A 27,096-nucleotide genomic window follows, 5' to 3' on the forward strand; every position below is an offset into this window, starting at 1 on the left:
TCTCCTGTCTTTGCTGTGTGAATACGGAAGTTCACAGGGGAAACTCACTAGTTTTAACATGAGCAGATTGCTACTCTTACATACACTTAATAGAGATGGGCTCTTCCTGAAAGTAAATCAGAGCTGAAGCTCAGCTTTGGCTGCATCCCCTGTTCTTGCAAACTAACTTAAAGAGAGAGCCTGAGAGATCTAACATTTATAGATTAAAATTTTTCATTCATACTTTTTTCCTACCAGGTAGCAAATTAACAGATATATTTCTGAATCAAGGGGGAGATGCTTTTTCACAGCTGAAGTGGTTTTAAGGTAAACCAGTCTAATTTATTTTTCACTTGCATCTTTTGAAAGAGCTCTTCAAATTAAGAAATCAAAATCTGAAGTCAGAACCAAGATGTATTTCTGTACATTTAGAATTCCTACCGATTCAAATTGAAGACAATATACAGCATGATACAGAAAGTCTCTCATAGAAAAAAATTGGAGAATTGCCAGCTTAGGTCTCCTATTTATGAATTTAGTGATCATTTGACACTCAACCATTGCTTTTCAAGAGATATTTAGAAGTATGTCCTGATGTATTTGCTTCTCACCTGAACCAAAAGGCTCACTCTTTGAGTTTAAATCTCACTTTCAAAGAATTAGTGTTTGGAAACAAATGGATGGATTTTCTACCTCTTTATAATGCCAGTAAATATATGTGGCACACATGATGAAATTGTGTTAGAAAGATGGCTAAAGTGATCTTTAAAATCAGAGGAAATCTAAGATTTTGCATCTATGCACAAAGGTTAGGAGCAACAAGCCTTTATGTCACACTTAAAAACTTTATGGGCTAGGAAATACTAATTATGTTCTGTAAATAGTGTTCTTTTCCTGAATATTAACTTTATTGCTTGTTTATAACACTCACCAAGAAGTGCTGGTTTTCCTGACACTTTGCTAATTCCACAACAATGCTGTTCTATAATCTTTCACTTCCTTCTTCCACCTGCCCTGAAATTAATTTGCATAGTATCTATTTTGGCAGGATAAATATGATATTTAAAATTAGCGCTACATAATTATTTTAGTGACTATTTATCAGCTCAGGCATACAGGCAAAGATGTAGTGCTTACACAGACAGAATCATCTGTCCCTGGGAAGATAGGAACCAACACTGAAGTCATTCCAAACATTAAATTATTGCTTGTCTAAATTGGGAAAGTGTCAAGTCCTAAAAGTTAGTACAAAAATATTTTTTTAAACAAAAAAAGAGAACATCTTGAATATAGATTAATTCAATTTAGAAGGGCTGTTAAGTTAGTCTGAAATAATAATTTTCCTTACATTGACTGTTCTTTCCTCTTTAACGTGTTATAGTGGCTGTCAACTCTGCCAATTCACAGCTTAAAAGAAGTCCTATTAGCAGCGACTTCCCTTCAATCAAAGAGATTAACTTCAAATTTAAAAGTTGCATTTATAATGAAAACTCGGCACATTCTATGAAATATCCAAAATCCTTTATTTCAGGCCAGCATAGTATTGTTACAGAGATCCATCTCTTTTTCAACACTTGCACATAATCAAAGTTGGCACTCCCAACCATCAAAAAAGTAAATGGTTATTACAGTAAAGACACAAAGTAGCCAAACAGCTTTACTTTCATTAAGCAAAGCCATGATTGTGCTCTGACAGCTTTTATTACTAGTGCATAGATTGTTCTTGCTTGCTCTTAGGAGAAGAGAAAGGGAAATTTCCCTTAACTGAAGGAACACAGATGGCAGCTCTGCTCCTAGAGCAGTCATTGCATCAGTGGAAGAATGACAGATATCCGGGTACACTGGATGCCTTCCTTCATTGCTTCAGTTGCATTTACTAGTTCACATGGGCTTGCTCAGAACTGGATTAAACATCCTTGCAGGTCTCTATTGCTGCTTTCATTATTATAATCACTATCAAAGTTCCACATTTGAAGAACCAACAGGATTTTTTTTTTTTTTTAAGTAAAACAACAACAACGAAAAGCCAGAAGACTGTTGGTATTGCGGTTCCCTTGCTTGAGACAATTCCTAACCACCATTTAAAATCTCTTTCCTTTCAATTCCCTTCCATCAAGGAGGCAGCATCAGAAACACTTTGTAGCACTTAACCGTAAATTAACACAACTAGTGTATTTTACCACATTTCAAACGTCCAGTTAGTTGTAAAGTTAAAAATGAGCAATACGGAATGAATATCAGATAGGTGTACCAAAAGCAAGTTAGTCACAAAAACTTCTACAAATATATTACAAACAAAACTAGCAGTAAACACTGCTATCATGACACAGTACTCTTTCATGAAACAGGACTGATTGGACGGCCATCTGGAAAACAAGCTGATAATTATAATGTTATAAAAATAGCAAACCAAATATTTGATCATAGTAACTGCACGACCAAGTGTTAGAAGGAGAGAAGTAAGTATGATTCAGTTAACACAAATTCTACTTACACAAGAGTGCCTCCAAGCCACAAAACATGTAGTTTCAGTTTTACATTAATAATCAAGACTTCAGTCTGATACATGCAACTGACTTTGGCAAGCATGTCAGATTAGGGAACGGAACATAATTCCATAGATTCTTCTCTACAGCATGCAGCCCCATACAATTGGTACGAATGCCAGCTTTTGCTTGTATGACACTTCGTAGCAGCATGGTGTACTGCAGTTCAGAATGCAGGGAAGTGTCAGAAATACCTATTACCATGCTTTCAGAGGAAAGTTTCAAAATATGCACTATATGTGTACAGTTTGTTTCTAGGCACATCTTTGATTACATTCTCAATATAGCCTGCTTTACAAAAAATAAATAAAACAGTCAAGACTTGGTTAAAATCTGGGCAAAGATAAAACTTCTTTTTTTCAGAAACCAAAACAGTAGAAGTCCCTTTAAACTGATGTTTTATTATCTCCATAAACGGTAAAATCCCAGTGCTACAGTAAGGCATGTAAATATTGAACCTGAAAGAAAATAAAAATGGGGAAGGAGATGGAGACAATAAGCCATTTGCTCTTGGAACATTTCTTCAGAAAGCTATGTACCCATCTTAATACAGTACTGAAGTGTAACCACCAACCCTTCCCCATGTAAGAAAATCAGGTTTTTAATATACGACACAAACAATTTCAAGGTGGAGGTGCACAAAAATGACAAGTAAGAAGGAAGGAAAAAAGAATGCAGGAAAACTGGGCTGAAAAACTATCAGAGGGCTCAAAAAAGCCCTTAGCTGACTGCCATTCCAAAAGAGATCAATATGGCAAGTTACAGTTGTAAAGTGAAGAAAATAATAACAGGATTATTAAATCACAGTCAAGTATTCAGCAAACTAATAAGTGAAAACTTATCAGTTTGAAAATGTTTACATTTCTATTTAAATGAAATCAACTTTTGGTTTCTAGATATACACACTGCCTGCAACAGGAACACTTCAAACACAATGAAGATTGTTTTTCATTTTTTTTTCTCTATGCAGAGTTAAACATGTTTTTGAGTAGGGATGGTGGGGAAAAGAATTTCCTCTCATTTTAATGAATTGCCTTTCATTTTCAAGTAATGGTTCTCTGTAAAGGATATGCCTGAAGTACAGTGCTATGAATAGACATAAGTGGTTGTACTTGTGACAAAATCCATTGTGAAAGAATAATCAGAAAATCTGAATCAGAAGAATAATTTTGCTCATTTAATAGCCATGCACACTCAGTAGAAAAACGTCAGAATATTAAAGTTACCTAGAGCAATAATTTAGGTATACACACAGACAGTATTTTTCTAACACACATGTCTGAAAAATCAAAGTTTAAAGAATATGTGGTGCTGAAGAGTGAGAAAAGATGAAATGTTCCATTTTGCATATAGATCTCCATCAGATAGATTAAGAAATTCTAGAAATGCATGCAGCTGGCTGCTTTTAGAAATCAAGTCAGGCATACAACTTTTTGGCCCTTGTTATCAGGCAGTCTTTTAGATTTCTTATATACCTAATTATTACAGTATAAAGCAGGAGAAAAAAAAGTGCCATACAGCCATAGCCCATGGAAAATAAAGTTGTGAATCATGGGAAACTTTGTCTGGGTTAAGTACACAAATAAGGCTGCTAATCTTGACTATTTCAAGTATTCTTTTTTAATCAGAGCATTTATGAATACAGTCCATGAAGAGCTGGCCAAACATTTAGCAGTGTTTAACAGGTTCACCAGAGACAACCATCAGATTCCTTACCTGCTAAGTACTTAATATTATCAAGTTTGTGTGTTTCAAGCATTGTTTTCAGATCTGCAACTTCTGTGTCTATTTTTCTGTCTGTTTGGGTCAGTGCTCGATCTTGTTGCGCATGCTAAAAAACAAAGCAACAAAATGATGCAATTTGAACTGCTGCTAGTTTATTTAGAAATCTAACCTGTCCCTTTAAGTTGCATTTTTGGTTCCTCCTTAAATGTATGTTAATTTGCATTCAAAGAGAACGATTTCCTTCCTAGATGATTATATTCAAGGAATTGAATAATTTGATGAACTTGGGAAATTTATACGATTACAAGTTCTTTAACGTGTAATCTAGAAAGTGGCAGAACTGGATGCCTTCTTATCTCAGTCTAGCAGTACAGACATTAATTTCAGTCTCTCATTTGGCCCACTGATATTAAAGTCACCGCTCAACTATAAGAGCTATTGACAAGTCTAAGAGCATCTTGTGCCAAAACCAGACCAGAGTAGAAAGATTTATGCATCATTAGAAAAACTGAGAATTGTTTTTCTGATGTAAAAAACCATGTCTTCATCTTGTAATTAATTCTACCACAAAACCAACTACAGACAAATTCAGAATCTGGTCATAACAGAAGACAGGACTTCTGTGAAAAAGCAGGATAGAATTATTACTCAGCAACGACTGAAAAAATCAAACTTGTAAACTGAGAACAACAGCTGCCTCATTGCTGGTATCTTCAAATCAGCACTACTGAAACATTGTGGATCTGTTAATGATTTACTGCTAGATGTCTTCCTAGGGATTATTCTCTATACTACAGAAAGGAAGCAAAAGGAAGAGTTTGGTAAAAACCTCCCCTAAAATAAAGCCAAGTTGATCTAGTAATGTGTTTCAGTCTCACTGAACACAGGAGGAAAAAAAAAAAACAATTTTACAAACTAACATTAAGAGTAGAATTCCATCTAGAGAAAATACTATATAAGTGAAGTTTCAAAACAAGGTGACCACTGAACAGTTTATATAAACATGCAGAGGATCTAATAATATATAGGCAAGCCTTTTTACTCTGCAACCAGTTCAGTCATCTGTACCATTATGAAAATTCACAGGGAAATAACAAAGCACAATGATATTTTGTACATTAAAGTGCCTAAAGACATGAAAAACTCCAAAAAGAATACCAGGTCTATAACATAAGTACAAAAAGATTTGCTGTATAATAATCAGCTAGCACGTTCTTACCAATTCCACTATTTCTGTCCTCATTTCAAGTAGTTTTCTTTCATTAAGTGAGTACTAGAAAAAAAAAAAAAGGGGGAGATAAACATGATAATGTCATTAAACCTTTTCCCCCCACACTTAAAAGCACATTTCTTTGTTTCCAAATTCTGTAGAATGTCTGACAACACCTGGGAGATAGTATTGTGGGATACTTGCTGTCCTTTGGAAAAGCACAATTCAGACAGGTGTTCATCCACATCACTGAACTGTAAAGTGCAAGAAATCCATCAGACACTCATCTTCTGCAAAAATTGTATATATTATAAGTAGCTGGAAGAAAGGTTGGCAGATTTGCAGTTTTGAAAAACAAAGACCTAGGATTCTAAACAGTAACTCTGGAACAGTTAACTAATCTATTGAGCATAAAAGCACAATTAAGATTGAACCATCTACTTTCCTCAGGAAGGGAAGTAGTACAGTTATAAAACATTGTATCATACTCAGTTATCAAAGAAATCTTCATCCAGCATTGCACGTGCTCACCATTTGTATTGTTCTGACCATGATTTCATTATATATTTGTTAAATATAGAACATTTGTATCTCACATTAAGGCATTCATTTGTGGAACGTCAGTTGTGGCTTGCTTTTAAGTTACAGCTATTTGGGTTCGAGGAAAGTTAAATCCAAATTAAAGCAGCATACCTTTAAGGCCAGTTACCTTTCTGACTCATGAACGGACATGATTTACCCTGACATCTGTAATGGTTGCTGTCCCACTACCGGAGCAATTCAGTTATGCACAAACAGCTGCTAAACCACCAGTCTATAGTGCAGAGTATTAAGGTCATCAGGCACCCATCTCCGAATCCTCAGTTACACAGCAATAGCCTCATCTGTTGACATTCTTATGTGGGAAGTCGCTTTATTTTTACTCCAGTCTGGAAGCTTATTCCACTTTAATATTAAACTCAGATTAGTCTACATAAATGCCTCAGCATTGAAAAACCCTCCTTAAAGATCTAGAGCTCTATTTGGACTTTTGACTGATCTAAAGATGAAGTTAAGAGATAGCAGGCTGCTACAAATATGGAAAATGACATAACAAAGACAAATAACAGTATGTCTACAATTAATGAAACAGTCACTAGATTCTGCAAAATGGAGAGAGGGACAGAAAAATAAATTCAGACATTTTATATAAATATACATTTTTTGAAAGTGGCAAGATAGCAGAATACTTATAAAAAACTAAAATTATGTTTGAGGTGAAATTTTATGTAAGAATTGGACCTCACATTAATAAACTGATCATCACTATCAAAAGAACTATGACATTTAAAATAAACAATTTTATGGACTGTTTTACTTTAAGTAGATGCTGTTAGCCAAATCCACATTTTCTGAATAATTTCTATTCTACAAGCTTCTTTCTTGATGTTTGTATTTGTCAAAGTTTTGCTTTTTGACTAGAACTCTCTAGGTCAGGTCCAAGGATTTTACACTTAGGTTTAAGACAGTGAAATAAACCCTTTTACTGCAAGGCATCACCACACACCTGTAATAGCATCAGTGCATTAAAAAAAAAAAAAAAGAGGAAAGACGAGGTTAAACCCCCTCCCTAAAATTCAATAGGGAGATTTCCCCTTAAGCCCATGTTTTTCACAGCATAGAGAAGTAATTAAATACAATAATGATGTTCTGCCTACTATAGAAAATACTGGATTACATGTCACCCCCAACTCAGCATATATGCTCCAACCTGCTCCCCATTCCGCCTTTTTCGTTTTCTGTTCATGCATGGCAGAGCTGGCAACTAAAGCGGGGAGTGGGGGGAGTAAAAAAAAAAAAAAGAGTAGTTTTCATAGAAACTGTGACATTATAGGTGTACAACAGAGAAAGTTGTCATGCAGTTTGCTTTTCTTGGGAGGCAGTCAAAGTAATGTAGTGCTCTGAGCAATAGACGGAGTCCAGGTTCCAGGATGCCACATAAATAATACAAGAAAAACACTAGTGCCTAATGTATCACTGGTGAAGTGGTTTTAAATAGGTTCTATATACCTAAAGTATTGCAAAGCTTATGATCTACACTGTTAATATATTTAATACAATTAAAAAAAAATATTAGCATAAAGCATTAACCTTTAAACAAGAATCCCACCTGCTCAAACTGTACTTTATTCAAGCATCTACCATGGGATAACAGACTGTTAGTCATTATACTAAATCACTGACACAAATGTTACCAAAGCTAATCATTGTGGAAAAACTTCAAGGGGCGCACACAGAAGATAAGTGGTATCTACTTGAACAGTTCTTATTGCCTAGATTGGAGACAAATATTAAGTCTTCATTACACACGTGTGCAAAAGGACTGAATAAGAAATAAAATTAATAGAAAATGTCACTAAAAGATCTTTCAATTTAGAAGATGTAATTTATTTGAAATCCTAAAAGCTATTCAAACAAGATCTATGGCAACAGATCTCTAGAGTATAATGCAAAAATGTAATTGTAATACATACGCAACATATAATGCAAAAACTTGTTCATCTTCCAATTCTTCATCTACATTATTCTAATTTAACATTACATCAATTCAGCTCTATCAGATATTTCAAAATTCAAACTAATCTGAACCAGTATCAGTTACAATTAAAAAAAATATTATAACTATTTTCACAATAGGTATTTTCCTGACAAACTAGCTACGCTATACATTTTCTAGCTATAGGGAAATGAAACCTCTTCAGTGATGATAAATTTAATGAAATAGGTAAACTTAAATTAAGTGTGAAAAATAGAAAAAGAGATATACCAATAATATCAAAAACCTCTGGGCAGCTAGTCAGCATACTGAGATTAAATATCTAATATATTTAAGTGTAATGTGTTAATCCTGATATTAAAACAATATCAAAATAGACAGACATACAAAACCAAACATGGTACCTTGTACTATAGCAGCATAAGGATGAGTAACTTGGATTAATGCCATCTTGAAGCTGAATTATACTATAGATTAGTACAAAAATGCTCTAAGATGCTCTTGCCCAAATTTGGAGATTACTGATGGTTTAGATGTTTCTGGAAGAAAGTAACCAAAACTTACCAATTCTTTTACTCTGGTCTTCTCTAGGTTTAGGTTTAACTTGTTATCTGCTCGAACTTTGGTAATTTCATCCTAGTGGGAAAAAAATGATAAAGCAGTAAGCAAGACTTTCTATTTAATCATATGCAGAAAAAAAAATAGACAAATATATCGTACCTTTCTTTACATATCTCAGGAATAAAGCTTCTCTCCAATTAATGTACATAATTTTAAAAAATAGAAGTATTCCTATTCTTCCCCTGCAAAATACTCGTGTTGTGTAGTATGAATTTGATCTCAGATTCAAAACCTAACAAGAGCTTTTAAAACAAGAACACTGAAAACCGCACCTAATTGAGAGCACATCCTTCTATAAATGCTGGGAGTGTTTCATATATCGTGTAATTCTCCTCGATTTCTAGAAATCCATGCCTAGGTACACATGTAAGTTGGACTTCCTCCATGAAGCAAGCTTGATGCTCAAAATAACTTTAAAAGCAGTTTCTAACCTTCCAATGTAAAAGAAAACCTGTTTCTAAAGACTACATCTAAGGCTTTCAGAAAAAGCTACAGACATTTTAAAAGTCAGGAAACATTTGTTATATTTTTAACATCTAACTTTTTTGAACTATCATAAGTAGTACATTTGCATTTTAGTTCATCAGTAGCTGTGATTCCTGCTTTTCTCAGTGACAGCTGCCATTTTAATGCAAGTTCCTGGCAGGAATTCCAGCCAGCTGACAGTTCGTCATGAGGCAAACTGCTGATCAGATGAACGTGTGGGAGAAGCAAAAGATTGCTGATTATCTGGAAGACTCTACCATTAAACAATAGGTAAGTATCTCTCAAGAAGGCCCATGTCAGCTACTCAAGAGTTCATTAAGTTAGTATGAACAATAATTAGACTCAATTTCTTTGTTTGAATTTTTGAACTTTAATTGGTTTATAATTAGACGTGATTACAACACATTACAGCTTAATGAATCAAAAAATTACAAATAAGTTTTTCTTAGACTTTTACAACCTTGTGTCCTTTTGTCTTTCAGAGGAACAATTATGAGCAGACATAAAACAACTTGCCCTTGTAAGAATTACATTTACAGTTAAAAGTTAAATTTAAAGACATTTGGCTTTTAAGAAAAGATGACTCGGATCCTTCATGCTCTACCAGTGGATTACACTAACTCATTTTATGGTTTTAGTTGCATATAAATAAGTTACAATTCAAAAATTAGATGCCAAATGTATTTTAAAATGGTATTCTGAAAACCTTGATAAACTTATGTTCTCCTTTTGGAGATGACAGTGCAAGAAGAAATGGAAGAGAATCTGAAAGAAATGGCAAGGAGACATTAGGCTGAGCTTGACCACATTGTCAGCTAGCTCAGCAAATCCAATATGCTGACAGTTTCATGGACAAACCCCAGAGAAGAAAGGCTGCTCCACCCTTCCAGCTAAGAAGGACATTACAGCAGGAAACACCAGTTCTCAAGTCAGATGACCATACTCCCTAAAAACAGTTAATGTTTTCCAGTTTCCAATCTTAATCACTCTTGCAAGAATGTTTGTTTCTGTGTAAAAGCTGCTTATGACTCCACACCCATAAAAATAATACATTTTGAGATAATCTTGGTTTTGATGGTAGAAGGGTGTTTGGAGTGCTACTCAAGACAGGCAAGCCATAAAGAACAGAAACACAGCACTGATGCTTAAACATGATAAGAACAAGTATCTGCGTGATAATTAACAGACTAAGTTTTCTCCAGAGAGTCTGTTTTCTTGTAAAGGTCATCACCTCCCAAATAAAGAGGACCAAACATAATGGTCCCAAACTTAGTGGTCTGAAGAAGCCATTTAAAAAGCTATTTTAAATTCTAAAGAGCTAACAGGTATGTCTTCAGACAACACAAACAAAACCACCCTCAACAAATCCCTAAACCAATTAGAAAGTGCTGTAATTTTAAAAGTATGTTCATAGAATCATGGAATTATTTAGAATCATAGAATCATTTCAGTTGGAAGAGACCCTCAGGATCATCGAGTCCAACCATAACCTAACTCTAGCACTAAACCATGTCCCTAAGAATCTCATCTAAACGCCTTTTAAACACCTCCAGGGATGGTGACTCTACCACTTCCCTGGGCAGCCTGTTCCAATGCTTCACAACCCTTCCCGTGAAGAAGTTTTTCCTAATATGCAACCTGAACCTCCCCTGGCGCAACTTGAGGCGATTTCCTCTTGTCCTATCACTTGCTACCTGGGAAAAGAGACCAACACCCTCCATGCTACACCCTCCTTTCAAGTAATTGTAGACAGCGATCAGGTCTCCCCTCAGCCTCCTTTTCTCCAGGCTAAACAGCCCCAGTTCCCTCAGCTGCTCCTCATCAGACTTGTGCTCCAGACGCTTCACAAGCTTCACTGCACTTCTTTGAATGCACTCCAGCAACTCAGTGTCTTTCTTGTAGTGATGTTGCATTTTTATATGTAACAGGCAGTCCTAAATACAGAACTTCCTTTAGCCTTAATCATGACACAGCAGTTAGCCACTTTCTGCATCTAAGGTAAAAAAACCTACATGTAAGTAAAAAAAAATCTCAGTTAATTTTTTCTTCACCTCTTGCATTAGTCACAGTTCTCTGTCATCATAATGAACTATGCATTAAATTGTTTTTGCTGCAACCCACAGTGTACCATCAACTGCAATTTCAGTATCCCATATATCACAACAATTAAGCATAGCTTTAAAAATAAAATCTTGAAAGCAACAATTATTTTTTATTTAAAGCAAACTAGACAGGTGTTAATTCTTAGTTTTATTAGTATGGTATCTTACCATGACTTGTTTCTTTATCTGCTGGAGTTCAAGTTTTATTTTCTGGGAGAGTAGAAAAAAAATTGTACACTTTATTACTGTATATAAACAAACTAGAAATACTAACAAATTTGCACAATCAGTAACAATGACTATAATCCATAATATGAAAAGGAAGGCAAAACAAGCATAGTTTGTCATCATTATGTGCATACGCATGCATGTTTACTCAGTGCTGTGCATGTTCAAACAACGGCACAAGACAAATGAGCAATGTCCCACAGCAATAAAGATGGCCAAATGCATAGGATGGTATTAACAAGAGTAAACCCTGCAGGCTAAGGGAAGCAATTATTTCTCTGTATTTAGCACTTGTGAGCCTGCAACCGGAAGTGCTGTGTCCAGCTTCAGGCTCCCTGGTGAAAGACAGATGTTGACATACTGGAGCAAGTCTAGTGGAGGGCCATGAAGATGATGGGAGGCTGAAGCACACTATGTTGGGGGGTGATGGGTAAGGAGGAGAGTGAGCTGAGTTTGCGCAGCTTTAATAACAGATGGCTAAATGGCATACTGCAGCCTGCAACTACCTAATGTTCTCTAGAGGTCTTTTCTACCTGAAATTATTCTATTACATTACCTCTTTCAAAAGATACATGAAACAGGTATAGCTGTGGCATCTTCTATTAACTCCCTCTGGAGATTATCCATTCCAATCCCCTATTCAAAGCAGCGGTAACTAAGCCCAGTTGCTCAGGGCCATGTCCAGCTGGGTTTTGAACATCTCCAGGATAGGGACTCCACAGCCTCTCTGGGTATCCTATTCCAGTGTCCTACCACCCTTACAGTAAAGAGGATTTTTCATATGCTTAAGTAGAATTTTCTGTCTGTGCCAACTACCTGTTGTCAACAGTGGAAAGAGCCTGTTTCTGTCTTTATACCCTCCCTTCAAATATTTGTATACACTGATGAGATCCCCACTGAGCCTTTTCTTCTCCAGGCTGAACAGTCCCAGCTCTCACAGTCTTTCCTCATATGTCAGGTGCTCCAGTCCCTTACTGATCTTCATGGCTGTTTGTTGGATGCTGTCCTGCATGTTCACCTCTCCCTTACAATGGGGAGCCCAGAACCAGACCCAGCACTCCAGAAGAAGTCCCACCAGTAGCAGGCAGAGGGGAAGGATCACCTCCCTTGACCCACTGGCATCTGATCCAGCCCACAAGGCTATTTGCCTTCTTTGCCACAGGGGCTAATTGCTGGCTCACGGTCAACTTGGTGTCCACCAGGACCCTGAGGGCCTCTTCTGCAAAGCTGCTTTCCAGCAGGTTGGTCCCAGTCTGTCCTGGTGCCTGGGTTTATTCCTCCCCAGGGACAGGACTCAGCATTTCCATTTATTCAACTTCATGAGATTCCAGTCAGCCTAGTTACCCAGCTTGCCCTCTGAATGGCACCACAACTACCTGGTGTATCAGCCCCTGCTCCCAGCTTTGTATAATCTGCAGGGTTCACTCTGCCCCATCAACAAGGTCGCTAATGAAGATGTCAAATCACACTGGTCCCAGAGCGGGCCCCTTGGGTACAAGATGCTTTTTTACATCATTAGAAAAAATAAGCAAGTGCTAGAATAGCACTTTCCAAAATAGCGATTTTTACCTCATTTTCTGAACGAAGTGCTGAAAATTCACTTTTTTCCAAAATAATCATGTCTTTTTTCACACCACCAATATGGGACATTACTTGCTGAAGTGCAATTTCCTTTAAAAGAGGGAAGAAAAACCTCAGAACATATTGTAACTAAAATGCTTTTTCTCATCCGTGCCTACAAATATGATAGGCTATTTTGGTACTGAGTTTCAGAAAGCAAGATAAATTAAGTGACAGAACAAGCAAATTAGGCTCAAATGCTGGTAATGTTTGACAAAATTAGCAGTGTTAACATGGATCAGAAAAATTCAATTAATAGCCTAGGAAATAGTTTCTTCCAAATCTTCAAATTCTTCAGCTAGCAAAGACACTAGGGAGAGAAGATGTGTCTCTGATCTAAATGAGGAAAATTGGCTTTCAGACCGAAACTCCTCAGTGAAATCATACTCTTTTGCAATTACCTTCTTTTTTACCTCCCCCTGTAAGGGGGCTCACTCTGCTTCTACTCAGAATCATGCACTACTACTTATACTTTTAATTACTCTGCTCAGTCTGTTACACTGAGCTGACAGAAGACAAAAATTCTCTGCAACTTTTTCGAATGGAAAATTTGTAGACATTGTTCTGGATCCTACACTATCTACACATGCAAACAGGGACTGCCTTCTCTTCTTTGAAGATCTCTCCCTAATAAGTAGTCCCTTGCTTTTGATTCTGGCCTAAGCATCCTACAAATCTGACACAGCACCCTAATTTCACTTTTGTCAGGAAATGCTATTCTATCTTAGAGTGTTATATGTTTAAGTGGCATCTGGAGATGCCTCACTAGGCTACCTGACCACAACACTGAAAAAAAAAAGGTCTCAGTGTACTAGATATGTTACCGAAAGTGTAAAGAAAGAATACTGCCACAGAAAACTTCCTCTCTTACTGCCTGATGTCTCCAGCTTGCTTTTGCTCTCTCCCCTTTTCACTGAGCTCAGTAAAACACAGAACAGACTCTTCCATATCCTTTCTCTTCCTCATCTCTATACATACACATACATTCCCCCCCCGCAAAGGCTTTATCTAACCAGTGTAATATTTCATCTTTTACATTCCCAACTAGAGCCTAGCGGTAATAGCTACATACACAACTTTCCAAATCCTTTTCCAACTCACCATACTCTTTTTGCACATGCTCTTATACCTTCAAAGACTATAAGGTACTACAGTATCTATCACTTCGCCCAGAGTTCATGGCACACACACCTCCTGAGCTGCTTCTACCTTAGCATGCCATACAAGCCTGCACATTTCAATCTTCATCACAGAAAGTCACCTGAGGGTAGAATCTACCAGACAGCCTCAGAAAACATCTACCTTCAGGAGTAACAAAAGAAAACCTGTCTACTTTCATTCAAAAAAACCTGGGCATAGAACGAGGCAGAGATGCTATGACTGTTTATCATAAAATACCACCAACCACAGGAGAAAGGGTCCCTTTAACATCACATTCTCCAACTGACTGTGGAATCAGTTCAGCACAGGGGAATGAAGCTCACCCATGTCTGATTTCCCTGGAATCTAGGAGGTAGGAAAGATGAGCTGAAGCCTCCCTAGATGGAAGGTGGTGCAAAATCCAAGTATTCCACTTCTTAATGGGATGCCCTACTGCCAAGACTATTATACTACGGAGAGAGCAGCTGCTGTTTTCCCATGTTTTAAAACAGCAGCCTTTTTACTACGAAATAAGTTAAAGCCTTTGTTCTATAGGTGACTTGGGGCCATGAATCCCAGCCTCACAGAGCAGCTAAAGATGCTGCACTTCAGCTATGCTTCTTGTCAGCATTGTCTATTTGACTAGCTGATGTGTCAGGGAATTCCAACATACCAGATACTGTGAATCCTATTCAAAGACGCTTAAGTTCCACATGCAGTGAATCATCTCTTACTCTGAATTTCAGTTTCACTTCTGGAGTGAGATGCCTAAGAGCTCAACATGACAATACCTAGCACTGTCATGTCCAATTCCTTACATGGATCTGCCTTTGTATGACCTTACGAAGGGTCCCCAAAAAATTACAGCCAATATTAGAACAAGAAGCCTTGCTTCCAGACATAATTATTCATTAAAACAATCATTTCCTCACAAGTCAAAGCTGACAACTCAGTTCAGTTGTACACAACTTCCTGCTAGCCAGGAAGGATCTTTGTAGATACTCAACACTAGCAGTCTATTTCCAAGCAAGATTTCTTCACTTTCTTGCACCAAGATGTATATGATAGGTAGGTTTAGAAGATACCATGAACAATGAATGCATCAAAGGCAAAGGAGATAGATGTCAATACTAGCATCCAAACTATATGTGTTCGTATATGTTACCGGTGTACAGAACCACACCAATCATGCTCTAAAAACATTATATAAAAAAAGAAATTCAGCTCAATTCTATTCCAAAATAAGCGTCACTGTGACACAAAGAGATAAATAAAAAGGTACCACAACACAAGGTGGTAAGTGACTGAGGGAATCTGTACTTCCTGGTTACAGCTCTACAAAAGAATATATGTAGCAGCTCTAACTACTCAAAGTCATGCACTGAATACCTCCTATGTCTGTCTAAAAGCCTCAGTAATTCTATTTCATGCTACAATAAGGCTGAAACAAAAAAACTACGTGTGGTTTGCATACCAGCTCACAGTACCTAAATCTTAAAGTCCACTACAACACTTTCAGAAGTATTTGATAGACTCAAGACAAAATTCACTAGCCAATAAATACACGGGGATGTCCTTCACTTTCAGACTTCTAAAATACAGTGTCTAACAGTAATAAATAGCGACATATATTTCATTAGCAGGCACACTACATTTTGATTTACTTCAACCCCATCATCATCTTTGAGCTAACCTGCTGTACTTTGGTGACCATGTCCTTGTAAATCATATCCAGGTTGGTGTTCATAATTTTCACTAATGCCGATACAATGACCTCCGACTGCTGAGTAGTGAACCCTAAGGAAAACAAAATGCAACAGCATTCAGAGACTTAAATCTGGACAGTTTACAGAAATGCCACTTGCTAATACTCAGCACCACATTTAAATGAATGTCAGTTATGAAAGATGAAGAACACAAACGGTCAGTACATCCAAGTTCCTCCACCCTAAAATTAAGTCTGTGACATAATATAGCTGTTTCTGTAGTACTGTACTATTACAATATCAGCAGGATAAATGCTGCAAATTTTCTGGAAGTATTATCAAATGTCTTCTCTCACATGTGGTTATTTCTATGAGCAAGAATTCTGACCCTGAAAAGTAGATACCTCCTTTCAGTATACTATAAATCTTCAGAACTACTGAAGATATGCAAAACTCAACAACTGAAAACAGAGCTAACTGCTCTGATTTTAGGCCTACCAGCCTCTGAGTCTTTTAAACCTTTAAATTGAATATATTGGAAAATATTCTAAAGCATTGTCCCTAGAATTACTCTCAACTTTTCCACTTTCAAAATGTAGGAGCAAAAAAGTAATGAACAACATTGAACCATTTTGAAAAGAAACACTTGGAAAAGCATAATTGTTTCAAACTAACTAGTAGTTAAGCACCAGAAAGCACATATGGGGGCTGAGAGCAAGTCACGTTCAATGGCTGAACTGATACAAGTTTGCCACCACCAAAGGAAGAGATACCCCTCCTGGCCCTTTTTACTCCTCCTCCTGACACTTTGTATATGTCCTGGGGCTCACACTACTGCTCTGTGAGCTCATTAAACTAACAACTCAAAATACCAACCAAGCAAAAGAGCTGCAGAGTTTTCTGAGAATTAGGTTGGTGTGTGGAAAGAGAGGAAACCACATAGCAGAGGAAAGGGACTGGGGTGTCTTCTTTTCTGGGATGGAGAGGTGTACAAGTCAATTCAGCTGTACTGAACCTCACCTTAAGGTACCTTCCCCACTTCAGCAACATTAGCATCAATCCAAAGCAATCTATTCCCCTATCTATGTTTTAGTACAGCCATATTTTATATAGTATTCTATGCTCCATCCTAAAAGCTGCATTTCACATAGTAGTCCATTTTCAATCCTATAATAAGACATTGTTGCATATTCTGGGTGCTATATACTAAATATGTGAGGATCCAACTAACACATTTTAAACCACTACCTTGAAAACTCTGGTTTTCACTCTCAATACTAAAAATTTAATTTCTCTTTAGCATTTTTAATTACCAGTAGGATAATAAATTATTCCAATCAAAGTTATATAAGCTCACTGTTTCCTTTTGGAAACAGAAAAAACCCTACATTTTCTTAGCCAGTAAATATTGAAAAAAAAATCCATAAAACTGAAGTTATAACATCACATGTTAAAAAGTAACAAACTTTGTAAACTAAAAAAACACTCATGAAATGACATTAGAAATAGCTATCCATTTCTGATAAATTACCATTTTCTTCCAAGAGGCGTACCAGTGCATGGGTGTCAAAAAAAAGCCTCCTATTTCCCAATAAGGAAACATTCCCTTTGCTTTCTAAAGATGATGATGCAGAGATGCTTAAGTCTGAAAAAAGATAAACAAAACGTAAGTTATTTGTAAGAAAGAATACTTAATTAACATGTTTACTTTCCAGGAGTTTCCCTACTACCCCAAATATTTTTTATTTATGATACGAGATTATCGCAGTTTGCTTGAAACTGAAAAGATATCCATCTAACAAGATCTGTGTGCAAAAGCCTGAAAATATAATATAGCACTACTGTTGCACTTCTGAGATGCTCTCCAAGAATATAATGTCCTAGAAAAATCCCACCAAGTCTCAGGGTCTTGAAATTGTTCCTTTACTATTATCAACATAATTGGTGGAAGCTGTGAGCACTTCAAAGTTTTGAGGACTAAATCCACAGACTTTACAATCTTTGTTAAAGTAGCAAACCTTCAGTGGTTGCCCCTTAGACAAAAAGTAATCACTCACAATTTGCGATTTACTACTTCTACAGAAAATACTTTCAACATTTAATGGAAATCTAAGACAGTGTAGTTTCCACTTCGATATTCGCATAAACTGACACAAAGAATGCAAGATGCAACATATATAAATATGTAAAGATTGAGTGTCACGAGGATGGAGCCAGGCTCTTCTCAGTGACAACCAACAGTAATACAAGGGGTAATGGGTTCAAGCTGGAACACAAGAGGTTCCATTTAAATTTGAGAAGAAACTTCTTCACGGTGAGGGTGCCAGAGCACTGGAACAGGCTGCCCAGGGGGGTTGTGGAGTCTCCTTCTCTGGAGACATTCAAAACCCGCCTGGACGCCTTCCTGTGTAACCTCATCTGGGTGTTCCTGCTCCGGCAGGGGGATTGGATTGGATGATCTTTCGAGGTCCCTTCCAATCCCTGACATTTTGTGATTCTGTGAACATGAGGTAAATTGTCAGACCTCTCTGTCCTCAACGACATCATATTTTAGAAAACTTGAGTGGGCAGAAAATATGCCTATGCCTTAGCTGTCCTACTTGAAGATCAACAGAGGTTAACCAATTCAGCCTTCGGGGGAGGAAAACCCATTCCTAATAATTACTCCTCCGGACAGTTCCCGACGCTGTTGCAGACAGCGGCTCACCCCCTGCAGGCCCCTGGCTCCCTCCCCACGCCACCGGACTCCCGGGGACAACTGAGGTGACGGGGGCGGGGCACCCACCCTCCTCCTCCTCCTCCTCCTCCTCCTCCTCCTCCTCCTCCTCCTCCTCCCTCACAGCTCTCACCCCGCTGCCCGCAGCGGCTCTCCCTGCGGGTCCCGCCGGCGCGCCTTCCCCAGGCCGCGCTGCCGTTACCGGCCGCCCCAGAGCCCGGCGCCACGGCCCGGCGGTGCCAGTCGCCGAGGCGGCGGCAAGCGGGGGAGGGGGGCGCGCGGCGATCACGTGACGCGGCGGGCGGGCGGGCGCCGTCCGCGCCGCGCGGCAGCAGCAGCGCCCGCCTCCCGCCGCTCACGGCCGCGGCCGCCTGGCCCCTGGCCATGGCCGCGCCGCCCGGTCCCGACAACGGAAGAGAGGGGAAAGAAGGGAAACCACCGCCGCGGCCGCTACGGCAATGCCATCGCTGGAGCACGCACCGCCCCGGCGCCTCACTTCCGCCTCCGACACGTGACAAAAACACGTAGTTGACGCCGCGTGCGGCGGCGGTTGGTTTTACGGCTCACGGGGCGGCCGCGGCGAGAAGAGGAGCGCGGGCGGGCCGGCTGGGAGGCGGTGCCTGCGGGGGCGGACCTGGCCCGGCGGAGGCGGAGACGAGTCACACAGAATCACAGAGTGTTAGGGATTGGAAGGGACCTCGAAAGATCACCTAGTCCAATCCCCCCGCCGGAGCAGGAACACCCAGGTGAGGTTACACAGGAAGGCGTCCAGGCGGGTTTTGAATGTCTCCAGAGAAGGAGACTCCACAACCTCCCTGGGCAGCCTGTTCCAGTGCTCTGTCAACCTCACTGAGAAGAAGTTTCTTCTCAAATTTAAGTGGAACCTCTTGTGTTCCAACTTGAACCCATTACCCCTTGTCTTACTGTTGGTTGTCACCGAGAAGAGCCTGGCTCCATCCTCGTGACACCCACCCTTTATATATTTATAAACATTGATGAGGTCACCCCTCAGTCTCCTCTTCTCCAAGCTAAAGAGCCCCAGCTCCCTCAGCCTTTCCTCATAAGGGAGATGCTCCACTCCCTTCATCATCTTCGTTGCCCTGCGCTGGACTGTCTCCAGCAGTTCCCTGTCCTTCTTGAACTGAGGGGCCCAGAACTGGACACAATATTCCAGATGAGGTCTCACCAGGGCAGAGTAGAGGGGCAGGAGAACCTCTCTGGACCTACTAACCACCCCCCTTCTAATACACCCCAGGATGCCATTGGCCTTCTTGGCCACAAGGGCACAGTGCTGGCTCATGGTCATCCTGCTGTCCACCAGGGCCCCCAGGTCCCTTTCCCCTACACTGCTCTCCAACAGGTCATTCCCCAACCTGTACTGGAACCTGGGGTTATTCCTACCCAGGTGTAAGACTCTACACTTGCCATTGTTATATTTCATTAAATTTCTCCCCGCCCAACTCTCTAGCCTGTCCAGATCTCGCTGTATGGCAGCACAGCCCTCTGGCGTGTCAGCCACTCCTCCCAGCTTGGTGTCATCAGCAAACTCGCTGATAGTACACTCAATTCCCTCATCCAAGTTGTTGATAAATATATTGAATAATACTGGTCCCAGAACTGACCCTTGAGGCACTCCACTAGATACAGGCCTCCAACCAGACTCCGCCCCATTGACCACGACTCTCTGGCTTCTCTCCTTCAGCCAGTTTGCGGTCCCCCCACTCCCCGGTGCCCTCCCGGGTGCTGTGGCTACACCGACAGCGCCTGCCCCCCGTGGGCTGCCGCCCTGGCGTGCTGGTGTGCCAGGAGTTAGCCATTAGTGGCGCAGGCTCTGGGAGGCGTCGCACAGCGGCGGTGCTGCTGTTTCTGTCCTTTATTTAAGTGCAAAAAAAGAGTGTTTTGGGGAGGGAGGTTTGTCCCGCTGCTGCAGGACTGGCACCATGTGGTGCCTCCTCTCCGATGTCTGACCCCTTCCTAAATAACGATTTTCTTCCTTCTTAACGAAGACAGACATTTAGTAGAGAAAAATGCACTTCAGACAAACCTTGTCATTCTGTGATGAGACTGAGATTTAGCATTTCAAAGTTATTTACCAAGTCATTTGCAGAATTAGGCAACTTGGTGTATCTAAGAGTCTGGAGCCTTAATTGTTAAACAATTGTCATAACCACTAGAGTGGGTAAAGTATGCTGTGTTCTCGATTCTGCTGGAAATACAGGTGTACTTTTCCCTTATGTGCTATTGTTATAACAAACGTACTAAAATTTGTACTTAATAAATGTTTGTAGGGAATTAATATGAGACAAAATTGGTTCGGCCCACTGACATTTTCTCCAGGCGGCACTTGTTTCAGAGCAAGTCTATTTTTTCTGTTGCATACATGTTCACAAAAATCATGCGACATATTTTCTTCTTCTTACCAGAATCAATAATTATGGTAAATCGATATGAAGTTGGAATCGTTCAGATGTACCTATAGAAATGCAAAGGTAGCTGAGCCACCGTGACACGTAGCAGTGCCACAGCAGCATGGCAGCTGGGACAGTGCATGTACACAAAGCCAGCATCTGCAGCAGTGCTTCCCTCCAGCTGCTGTGGTGATGAAGCAGAATGGTAAAAGCCATCGCCGTTACTACAAAATAAACTATATGTGTTACTCGAGTATGTCAGAAAGATACTATTATACTTGCAGACTAATCCTACGTGAATAGCCATTTCTCAACCCACTTGTGCTGTGCAAGTTCATGGACACTGGTGGGCTCACCTGCAAAGCCGTGTTTCTTTTTATTATAAGTAAAAGCAGAAACTTGCATTACGTGCGTTGCATCTGCTTGGCCGTTGTATGCACATTGCCTGGCATTAGCATGGCAATAATTCCTGATATTTGTGAGTTTGCAGGCAATTGCCTTTTCCTCTGTATCTGATTCAGAAATGGGTACAGGGTATTTTCTTTTCTCAAGGATCCCTTTCAAAGCCCTGTGCTTGCTACAGTGATTGAGAGGCAAAACGGTGACTACTGAAGTATCTCTTTTCATATCATCTACCGGTTTGCATTTTGCAGTTGATTTCTGCACTTGGATACTTTGGCAAGATAATGTAAAGTGCTGTACAGATGCAGGCTGCGATTGCAACCAGAGTCAGCCCATTCACGGTCAAGTGCACCAGCACATGCTGGCAATTACAGTGCCCATTTCCATCTTTTCTAAGGGAAGCAAAGTCACTACCTCTAGCTACAGAGATCTGCTGGTGCAACTGACTTTCTGTCTTTGTGTCAGAGATCAACTAATTCACTTTTTTCCCTTTCCAGTGTCATCTTCCAGATTCCATTTTGACCTTCTCTGTGTTTAAGATTGCTATATACTAACCAGCAGGTAGATTCACTGAGCTCTGGAGGCTGCTTCAGTAGTCTGCAATGGTTTCAGAGCTATCCGTTCTGCTAACTGGGCATCGGGGACTAATTCCTACCTGAAAAGGCATAATTCCGAGCCAGGAGAGGACAGAACAGTCAGCTTTTTACTGTCTCATGATTCTAGGTTGCTTAATGCTTGGCTTTCATCTATGTGTGTCCTCATGGAAGTCATTAGGTCCTACTTAGAGGCTATAAATGAAACACATGCTGAAGGTTACTTGATTAATATCCTGAAAACTTTGTCCCCACACAGTGTTATAGCACCCTTGGTTGTCACAGTGAAATCTGCGGAGGATTAAGGAGTGGTAGATGACCTTGAAAACTGGGGTAACAGAAATGGCAAAGAAATACAAAGTGCAAAATAATGACTAATAACAATATCTGCTGTACTTTTAGGTGAAAACTAAAGGGGCGGGGGGCAAAGTGAGCTCTGAAGAGGTATCATTGACCCACCAATGTGCTATGGCTGTAAAGAAAGCTAATGTAACCCTAAGGTGTATTGAGTAAGGTATTTTCAGTGGTTCACATGGAAAGTTTCACTGACCCTTGAGTATAATGTCATTTCAAATATGAACTACAGTTCTGGTCCTTCCATTACAGGAAAGATGAGTTCATATTCAAACTGGCAACCTAGTGTTAACAAGATAGTCAAGGGGAGTGAAGCGACTTTTCTGTCACAGGTGACTAAAAAGAGATTGGTTTGTTTAGCTTAGCAAAATAAAGCTTGAGAGAGGATCTTGTTTCCATCTGTAAACAAAATGAGAGTGTAAAAATAGGCAGCAAAAGAAAAAAGAACAACTGTTCATGTGAAATAACATTGCTGATAAAGGAATATTTGGTATAAAGTGGTCATAAATAAATGTAGATTGTAAATTGAAATATTTTTGCTCAACAGAGCAGTCCTTATGAAAAGCTTCCCAACAGGAATTGGGAGGTATCAAAAACTGAAATCAGTTTTTAGGTCAATGTGGTTGGCTTGTGAAAGGGATTTTATGACGCAGTTACCTATAGCAGCAAGGGACTTGTTCCTGTGCCCTTGCATTAATTTTCCACTATGGTGGTTTTTCACTTTCCCCCTCAAGCGTCTGGGACTAGCTACTGTCAGAGAAAGACTAATGAGCTAAAGGGACCACAGGTGCAGTCCAAAATAGCATTGGATAGTCCCGTTACTTACTTCAAATGTTTTAACACAGTGACTGTATATAGTTGAGGGGGATTAACAGCTGTCAGGGGTGATGAATGCCCTGAACTGCTCCTAATTCTAAATGGGGAAAGCTAAAGAACTCCCAGGCTGGAAAAGAATGAGAGTCACCAGTGCATTGATGTTCTTCCACTTCGAAAGGATTAAAAAAAAAAAAAAAAAAAAAGCTATAACAGCATTCAAATGAATATGCAAATGATAAGATGCATTTATAGTCAGTTCAGTGCTATTGTGTCAGAGATGAGTGTGTCCCAGTGGTTTCAAAGCAAAGGCAGCACTCAACACATTGAAGATGGAAATAAAGTGATTTCATTGTTTTCCTTGGCTATGGCAGAAAATAATTTTAAGCATTCAAAATCTTCTCCCATTCTTTTCAGGTGGATGCGTAGGTGAACTCCTTCCTCTGTTATTTTGTTTTCTTTTTAGTGGTGACACCACTGATGACTCTGCCATTTCTTCCTTATATTTGTTTATGGATGAGAACTGGTATATTATTTGTAATGAAGAAACAATCACTGAGGAATAAAGCTAAAATGATTCTACCCATAGATGGCAGTAACTGCTAATGGTGCTGGCTGTCAGTGCCACTCCGGTCTTAGGACCCAGACAAGGTTTAAATCAATTGACCTGATCCCCAAGTTGCTAAACATCCACTTCAGGGATCTTAAAATGGGGTCATGCACCAAGCTCCTTGCAGAAATCACCAGCAGAATATGTCTCTGTGGAAGCTGGCTCAGTTGTCAGAAATAAGCCCACCGTGATTTCTCGAAGGAAGGAGGTGTAATATTTATCCAAGTGCTATGTTTGACAGCAGTAAGAAATGGCATTTATATTAGAATATTAAATCTTGCTATGTTCTCATCAGACATGTTTTACCTGTAGAATGAACAGATAAATATGATCAATGTTTAAAGCTGTCAAAACGGAGTGCCTTACAATGGAGAACAATTTGGACCAATATCCCTTCCTGCCTTCTCTATACCTTGTATACAAATATTGATATATTCACCACCTTTGACTGAATAAAGGCAGGAGGAATCATTCTCATGGCACAGAAGGGCAGCAGCAGCTGCTGCTGATTGCCATGTGCAGGAAGACAGATGTAGGGGAGATTGTCCATAGGAGTTGCTTATTTTCTTTTGATCTTTACACACAGGGAACCATATAAGTTGCAAATGATAATTTCATTTCCTTGTAACCCTGGTCTTACTTCTTTCCTAAAGGAGTCCTGCAGTGGTATTGTTAGGCCGGACTTTTCTTGCTGCTTTTTAATTGCTCTTTGTAGATCTGGCTCCTAATGACAGAATATTCAGAACAAAATATAATTTACAAGCAACTGAAAAGGGGAGGAGTAGATTTGAGTTGTGGAGTCATCTCTACAGGAAGAAAAGGAACTAAAGGTAGTTGTGCATTGGCTTTTTAAGTTTCTGGAAATGTATTTATTATTTACATTTTCCCCGGGTATCTCAGGCAGAGCAAATATACAAGACAAAGTCAGCAGCCTAAGTATACTTTTCAGGAAGGTCATAATACGTTGTGAAGAGAATTAAGATCAGTGTGATGGTATGTGCAAGGATGCATAAGCAATCTGGGTGTGTTGCCAGCAGTTTTAAAGTTTTACCACTGTCACATGAGGGACAGTAATACTGTAGTGGCCTCTGGCATAGCAGGCATTGTGTGCAATGCAGAAGGGGTGGGTTTGAGGGAAGATTTTATGGAGGAGGCAGAGTAGAGGCTTTCTGGAGTAGTCCAGGAGTGTCTTCCAGGCATGAATGTGCAAAAGAAGGGTTACAAGAGTCAGTAGGCAAAAATGTCCATGGAGGAGAGAGACATGAACCTAAGTGGTGAAAGGAGGCCAGAAGGGATGAGCATAAAGCTTTAAAAAATTGAGTGAGACCCCATTGTTAATATATGAGAGACACAGAGCTGAAGCTTGGCAGGCTCTGTGTGACGCAGCCAGGAGAAGGATGGGGAAGGACACTAAGGGAGGCTGGAGGCATCAGAATATGGGCCAGGGGACTGGTGTTAGCAGTGACATTTTGAAATGGGTTGAGGGGGCAAAATGGGTGTCGGGAAAGCTTTGGGTTGTCATGTAAAGAAAGGAAGAGGCTGATGTAGGGAAGGGAAATGGAGGTGAGAAGTGAATGGCCGTTACTTGTTGTTCATAAACCTGTGAGACAGTTAAGCAGTGAATCAATTATGATACCAAGCAATTGTGCAGATAATGAGTTAAGCAATGAAGCAGTTATACAGCAAATCATTTCTGGTATTAAATAAAAATGGAGAGAATCAACAGCAATATGAATCAATTATGCAGAGAACTGTTACCAAAGTCAGTTAAGTAGAGAAACAGTTATACAGCAAAAGAATGAATAAATTAATTATGAAATGGGACCATTATGGTGAGAATTAATTATGCAGAGTCTTCCTCTGTGATAAGGGACATATCTGAGGGATCTTCAGGAACAGAAAAAAACCTAACCAAAACAAACCCATAAAAATAGATGCAAAAGTAATGAAGATACAAGCCCTGCACCAGTTTGCAGTCACTTTGTCTGTGACATCCTCTCCTGTGTTTCTTTGGGCTAGGCTCACCCACGTTGCAATAGATGCTGAAGCCACTGCAGAAGCAGAGGAGAGGGAACCTGTTTCTCCATGGTGCATTCCTTCACTGGGGATGTGGAGGTGAGATGAAGGATGTTTAGAGATAATATTGTGGCTCTGACAAGTGGGATGTAGAAGGGACCTATGGTCTGTGGAGCTGTCTAACCTGCACAGAGAGGCTTGGGGCTCTTCATGGCCCCAGCATTACTCAAGATCAAACTTCTCAGCATGCTTTCTACTTAAGAGCCTGAAAGCTGGATTCTCATCTGCCTTGCATCTTTTTCTACCTCTGCAAAATAGATGTCAAACACCAGCAAATAAATGTTTCCATTTTGTCAGCTCTCTCTGCTGTTACAGCTGGATGAAAAACAACCAGCCTTTGAGACACAACACACTCTGCTGGTGTCAAATGTAAGCATTCTGTTTCAAGAGGCAGCTATCTTACTTTTAACAGATGAAATGCAATACAGACCACAAGGTGGTAGAAAACAAATTTCCAAGTCTTCATTCCTGCAGTAACAATGAAGTCTACAGATTTATACAGAGTACACAGTATGCTCTATAATTTTTTTTTTAATTTTTTGTTTCAGTGTTTTTCATGCTCAGAAAACAAAACAAAAACCCTGCAAGAGAGAAAGAATCTGTAACATCCTCGAAGGAACAACACATTTTACCAGACAAGTGCTTAAACCGCTTACCTAGACAACACTTCCATCTAATTGTATGATAGAATGGCTCGATGGCTGGATCCAACCCAGAATGAATGCTGAACTAGATGTCTTCCAACTATGACGTGTTCTGAGTTTGGACACTAGTTCGATTCTTGAGATGGCTGGCAAAATATTCCTGCTGCTCCCATTTCCCTGCTCCACCAAGGTTAAGGGTGGAGAAGAGTAGTTGTGAAGAGGTCTGTCTACCTCAGCAAAATCTATAGCCTCCGGTTTGGCCGGTGCTGCAATGCAAACACAGACTATTTAGGTCCAAAACATTTGTTTCACATAAATAAGTTGAGATTCATGTTCAAATGCAGAAGTTATTGTGTTATCCAACAACGTTTTAATGTCATATTTGTTGGTTAGAGACGGAAACAGTGATATGGTATGTTCTTAAGTTAGAGTGTTTGGGTTACTGGGATTGTTTTTTTGTTAGCAATGAAATGCAAGGTTAAGATGTAATAATATAAATATGGTAATAACTATTCACATGTTTTTAGCAAAAGTAATTGTGAAACTAGTAACAGCAATTTCTTAATACATTAGCCAATATC

At 39.6% G+C, this 27,096-nt stretch overlaps 1 protein-coding gene across 3 annotated transcripts; it reads right to left on the bottom strand.

Moving 5' to 3' along the window:
- Positions 1–1,478: 1,478 nt before the first annotated feature.
- MCUR1 (mitochondrial calcium uniporter regulator 1) lies at positions 1,479–19,111 on the bottom strand. Of its 3 annotated transcripts, XM_065628691.1 has the most exons (9): positions 18,749–19,111; positions 17,431–17,544; positions 15,887–15,990; positions 13,003–13,104; positions 11,374–11,415; positions 8,561–8,632; positions 5,470–5,523; positions 4,242–4,356; positions 1,479–2,983 (listed from the first exon to the last, which is right to left on the bottom strand). In XM_065628691.1, exons 1-9 carry the CDS (start codon positions 18,999–19,001, stop codon positions 2,928–2,930), a joined length of 912 nt encoding a protein of 303 aa, XP_065484763.1. In that variant the 5' UTR covers positions 19,002–19,111; the 3' UTR covers positions 1,479–2,927. The 3 variants fall into 3 exon arrangements, with proteins under 3 accessions (XP_065484763.1, XP_065484764.1, XP_065484765.1); XM_065628692.1 differs by lacking the exon at positions 13,003–13,104; XM_065628693.1 differs by lacking the exons at positions 11,374–11,415; positions 13,003–13,104.
- Positions 19,112–27,096: the final 7,985 nt, after the last annotated feature.

This window comes from Caloenas nicobarica, chromosome 2, assembly GCF_036013445.1.
Source record: "Caloenas nicobarica isolate bCalNic1 chromosome 2, bCalNic1.hap1, whole genome shotgun sequence".
Taxonomy (NCBI): Eukaryota; Metazoa; Chordata; class Aves; order Columbiformes; family Columbidae; genus Caloenas; species Caloenas nicobarica.

What these genes read in the sequence shown, in the direction of transcription:
- MCUR1 (XM_065628691.1), bottom strand. Translation starts at nt 19,001, where the DNA reads ATGGCCAGGGGCCAGGCGGCCGCGGCCGTGAGCGGCGGGAGGCGGGCG. An exon ending in ACGCCTCTTGGAAGAAAATG is followed by an intron (nt 15,991 to 17,430) that starts GTAATTTATCAG and finishes TGTTTTCCTTAG; the next exon opens with GGTTCACTACTCAGCAGTCG. An exon ending in GGACAGAAATAGTGGAATTG is followed by an intron (nt 4,357 to 5,469) that starts GTAAGAACGTGC and finishes TTTGTTTTTTAG; the next exon opens with CATGCGCAACAAGATCGAGC.